This window comes from Oncorhynchus tshawytscha, linkage group LG03 (assembly GCF_018296145.1).
Source record: "Oncorhynchus tshawytscha isolate Ot180627B linkage group LG03, Otsh_v2.0, whole genome shotgun sequence".
NCBI classification, from domain to species: domain Eukaryota; kingdom Metazoa; phylum Chordata; class Actinopteri; order Salmoniformes; family Salmonidae; genus Oncorhynchus; species Oncorhynchus tshawytscha.
In genome coordinates, this window is record NC_056431.1 from 60,824,893 (window position 1) to 60,830,370 (window position 5,478).

General features: G+C 38.4%; 1 protein-coding gene across 1 annotated transcript; it reads right to left on the reverse strand.

The window, feature by feature from the left end:
• Nucleotides 1–656: 656 nt before the first annotated feature.
• Nucleotides 657–2,662, reverse strand: LOC112224449 (zona pellucida-like domain-containing protein 1). The gene has a single exon (XM_024388010.2). The coding sequence runs from the start codon at nt 2,627–2,629 to the stop codon at nt 1,436–1,438; it is 1,194 nt and encodes a 397-aa protein (XP_024243778.2). The 5' UTR covers nt 2,630–2,662; the 3' UTR covers nt 657–1,435.
• Nucleotides 2,663–5,478: the final 2,816 nt, after the last annotated feature.

A 5,478-nucleotide genomic window follows, 5' to 3' on the forward strand; every position in this document is an offset into this window, starting at 1 on the left:
CACAAATGTATCATATTTTATCAATATTTGATATCAGTCCTCATCTAACTAGGCTTGTCCTCCATTATAAGTAACTGAAGCAGACATAATGTTCATTAATGTATATATTTTTTTATTATTTAAAAGGTCTAGGGAAATTCTAATACAAAATGAGTTTACCCTAATTGGGCAACTCAACTGGCTAGTTGAGATGTTTGTGATGCATTATCTAGCAAATTATAGCACCCACCGGGTCTAGTCTACTCTTGTGATCTTTGCCAGTGTTGCTAATACTCACATTGTGCCTACTTCTGTGGTGATTTAAGGACAATGTAGTCACTTATAATATTTTCTGCAGTACAGTACATGTGGGTAAATGAATACACAAATGAATACATGTAGTTTGTTGCCCTGAATGTATTATGTTGGTGTTAGAAGTGGGCTATAGGGCCTTAAATTTGGGATGTATTGTCTACTCTAAACAATACAGATGTCTGGTGGATATTAACTTTAAACTATGTATATCATTTGAATTAATACATAAAATACCAATTGTGAGCAAGATGACCTCCGTTATGTTATGAGTGTGGACATATTGTGGATTGACATGAAAAATGATGTCTTAATGTTAAATTCATAGGAATGTGGTAGTGAATACAAATTCTGGACTCAGGCCATTTTGATATAGATCGGCAGGTGGCAATATTTTTATTAGGATAAAGAAGTTAGATCAATTGAATAAATAACAAAAACAATACTTTGAAGGGTACTGTTAGTTCACTTTAGAAATACTCCACACAAAGTCTGTTCTCTGAATACATTTTAACATTTTGTGACAGACAATTAATTTCAGGATTATACTTTTCTGAGATGGCATTGTTCTAAAATCATTAAAACACCTTGTTCTCCAGATCTTATCAAGGGATTTATGCATTCTGTTATCCTATCTACATACTACTATTTTGTTTCTTTAACTTTTTTAATTATAAAGCGCATGTATGCATTTGCAAAACTTAAGCACTAATAAACGAGCTATGCATGGGATAAACTGTCAGTCCCTTCACATCAACTTTTCCAAAATATACATTTTCTCTAAATGTTTTAAGTACACTGTAAAAAAAAAAAAATCCTGATGTTTTTGCTAGTTACCTGTAAATTACTGTAAAATAAGGTACAGTATGGTACAGTAAATTCCAAAGAAACTTTGGTTTAAAAGCACATTACTGTAAACTGACTGCCAGTAAGTTACTATAAAAACAACAGGATTTATTTACAGTGTATGTACACAAAATAATTGCTGATGTCTGGCAGATTATTCTAAAGTACATCTACAAAACAAAGTTTCTGCTCTTGGCCAAAAGTAAACCAATCTGAATAAGTCAGTCCTCTACCGGAGTTGTGAGACAAGCAGACAGAAGCACTACTGTGAGCTGGTGCAAGCAGAGCAGTCTCCCCTTTAATGGTTGAGCCTCTTGTAGAAGACCGCTGCTATCACAATGGCGATGATGCAGGCGAAGGCCAGGAAGCCCACTGTCACCGCAAGACCCGAAGTGGAGTTAGAGTTGTTGCTGCCCATGAGTTGTTCTTTTGAAGCTACAATGCTCTCTGCTTTAGTGGTAATGGGAGGGGAGGTGAGGGTTTTGTACTCTGTCACTCCAACTTCGGGAGCAGGAACAGCACTCCTTCTCCTCCTTTTGTTACATTGCATGAAGGTACTGCAGGTGCTCTTCTCACAGAGACGGGTGATGCAGTGGAGGAAGTAGGTGGAAACGGTCTCATTCTGCTGTTCGATGAAGCGGAAGGCTGGGAAGGAGAAGCGGGCATTATGACTATTCCCGTTCTCATGCATGGTGGTCATCTGCTCCTTGTTGCAAGGGACAAACAGGTTGAAGAAAGTGGAGTTAGTGGGTAGAGGAGAAATGGAGGCGTAGCATCGGTCCAGGAGCACATTGTACTGGGAGGTCAGGTTGGTGGCCTTGACTTGCGCATAGACTTTGGTTCTCAGCTCAAGACCCAGTTTCGGAATGACCATGGGAGTAGTGTAGTTGACATCACTGAAGAGTTCAAGTCTCAAAGTGCTGATGAAACTACCATTGTTGTCTTTCACTGCAATGGAGGATGCTGACACATCAATTAGGGTGTTGTTGATCAGGTACTCTAGGGGATAGGCACAGGAGTAATAATACTTCAACTCAGTGTTGTAAGTGACTGTCCCTGTGGTGGGATCATATGATCGGACCACACCGCTGATGTTGACTGTCTGGATGTTGGAGAAGTCAGAAAATATCCCTGTGCCTGGAGCGCTGGTTGTCCTGAAGAGGCTGCCACAAGAATTGGTCGTGTTGAGGGGTAATTCAAACCTCAAGACCGGTGGAGTCACATTTCTATCCACGGTTCCCTTGCAGGCTGGGTCATTCATGATGTTGTTGAGGATAAGCAGGGACTCGTTGTAACCAGTGTAAATGGCAGGGCAGATGAGGATAGCCAGACCAATAGATTTGGTGCCGCAAGTTACTGAGATATCAGTGTATGCTGGGCGTCTTAAATTCAACCCACAGTCACTTAATTGTAGTTGACTGCTCTTTGCGACCATCATTGCCAAAACGAAAAAGCTGAGAAGCTGCATTTTTGCGTTCCTTGCTGTGTTCATATCTTGACTGGGACATTAAAATGTGTCCTTTGCTGTTTGTCTCCTGCTTTTTGATTCTATTGAGATGTATGGAGTTGCTTTTATAGCCATGCAGGGTTTCTTGGGATTGGACAGAAACAAGGTCAAAGCCGCTCCGAGTATTGAAATAATTGCATTGTTTTGATGGTTACACCTACCTTGTGGCAATTCATGAAACACAAGACACCTTAAGTCTTCAGAAATGAAACAGACAATGGCCTAGTTCCTTTGTGGCATTGCTTTAACAGATAGGTTCCCTTGACATGCTAATATGATATTTCATGAAGTAAGCAACGAAACTCAAACAATACTTTGATGGCCAAATTTGTTTTTGTCTCAACAATACCCTTCTAACCTTTACATTCTTATGACGCTAATGTGCTCATACAGTACGAGATCACAATGCACTGACCTACAGGATTATTTCATCAATGTTCATGTACAGTGCCTTCAGAACCAGGTCAGCTGGTCTAATTACACTACCATTTTGGAGGAGAGAAAATTGTAAAGAATGAAACAAATGACTACTCAATTAATACGGCCTCATGAGAGAACACACTGACTCATGTGTGTGCACATGGGACTGGCTCTCTTTATAAGCCTAGATTCTTTTGTTTAAAGTGCGGCCTCCCAGGGGAGCAGGTGAAAGGGAAGCTGACATTTTGTTTTGAAGCTGCGGCAGAGCCTTTCTGAAGCCTTGGTTTTGCTATTAGAAGTATTACTTAGATCAATTGATGACTTGCGTTAAGGTTATAATAATTGACCTACAATTAAAACAGTTTTTGCTTGATGGAATTGTTGTTTGACTGTTGTAATTGTTTTGTGTTATTGCATCCATTCATTTTTTTGTGCTGAACCAACTCTAACTTCATTTACGGAAACGTTAATTGTGAGTCAAATCAAATAAACTGGGAATTTGGGACTACAGATGTAAGATAATCATTTGATCACTATTTTATTGCAGAGACAGTAAAATTAGGTAGTCCTATGTTTTCTGAGAGGGTAGTTACAGTGCATTCAGAAAGTATTCATACCCCTTGACTTATTCCGCATTTTTTTGTGTCACAGCCTAAATTCAAATGTAGTAAATAGATTTTATTTCCACCTATCTACACACAATACCCCATAATGACAAAGTGAAAATATGTTTTTTGAAATGTTTGCTAATTTATTGAAAATGAAATACAGAAATATTTCAAAGTATTCACACCTCTGAGTCAATACATATTATAATCACATTTGGCAGCGATTACAGCTGTAAGTCTTTCTGGGTAAGTCTCTAAGAGTTTGCACACCTGGATATTACAATATTTGCATATTATTCTTTAAAAATATCTTCAAACTCTGTCAAGTTGGTTGTTGATCATTTCTAGACAGCCATTTTCAGGTCTTGCCATTTCAAGACAATTTAAGTCCAAATGTAATGAGGCCACTCAGAAACATTCAATGTCATCTTGGTAAGCCTTGTGTTTAAGGTTATTGTTCTGCTGAAAGGTGAATTTTTCTCCCAGTTTCTGTCGGAAAGCAGACTAAACCAGGTTTTCCTCTAGCATTTTGCCAATGTTTAGCTCTATTCTGTTTCTTTTTATCTTTTTATCTTAACTCCCTAGTCCTTGCTGATGACAAGCATACCCATAACATGATGCAGCCATCACGATGCTTGAAAATATGAAGAGTGGTACTCAGTGATGTCTTGTGTTGTGTTGGATTTGCCCCAAACATTAAGCTTTGTTTTCAGGACATAAAGTTAATTTCTTTGCCACATTTTTTGAAGTTTTACTTTATTGCCTTATTGCAAACATTCTGTATGTTTTGGAATATTTTTATTCTATTACAAGCTTCCTTATTTTCACTCTGTCATTTAGGTTAGTATTGTGGCATAACTACAATGTTGTTCATCCTTCCTCAGTTTTCTCCTATCACAGCCGTTTAACCCTGTAACGGTTTAAAAGTCACCATTGGCCTCGTGAAATTCCTGAGTGGTTTCCTTCCTCTCCGGCAACTGAGTTAAGAAGGACGTCTGTATCTTTGTAGTGACTGGGTGTATTGATTCACCATCCAAAGTGTATTTAATAACCACCATACACAAAGCGATATTCAGTGTCTGCTTTTTTATCCAAGAGGTGCCCTTCTTTGCGCACCATTGGAAAACCTCCCTGGTCTTTGTGATTTGATCTGTGTTTGAAATTCACTGCTTGACTGAGGAACCTTACAGATAATTGTATGTGTGGGGTACAGATATGAGGTAGTCATTCAAAAATCATGTTAAACACTATTATTGGGCACAGAGTGAGTCCATGCAATGTATTACGTGACTTGTTAAGCATATGTTTTACTCCTGAACTTGCCATAACAAAGGGGTTGAATACATTTCAGCTTTTCATGTTTTATTCATTAGTGAACATTTCTAAAAACGTCATTCCACTTTGACAGTATGGGGTATAGTTTGTAGGCCAGTGACTGAAAATCTAAATTGAAACCATTTTAAATTCAGGCAGTAACACAACAAAATTAGCTAAAAGTGAAGGGGTGTGAATACTTTCTGAAGGCTCTATATGTTACTTTGACATTAAACAGAAGGAAAAATATTAACTTCTCTTGGGATTCATTCATGCTTTTTATTCAATGTATTTCCTTAATATTACCACAACCTGGTCCTAGTAACATGAACACACTATCACCCTTCTCCACTGTCCGAGATGGAACATGAGTAGGGGTCATTGTTGAAACTGAAGAACCCCTTTCTGCAGCGAGGTGGGAGAAAAGAAGATACTCTAACCTAGAGCCACTTACTGTACAATATGTGAAAGTCCATTCAGCTAAGACTACCA

Excerpts from the sequence above, each read along its gene's own strand:
- LOC112224449 (XM_024388010.2), bottom strand. The coding sequence starts at position 2,629 with ATGAACACAGCAAGGAACGCAAAAATGCAGCTTCTCAGCTTTTTCGTT.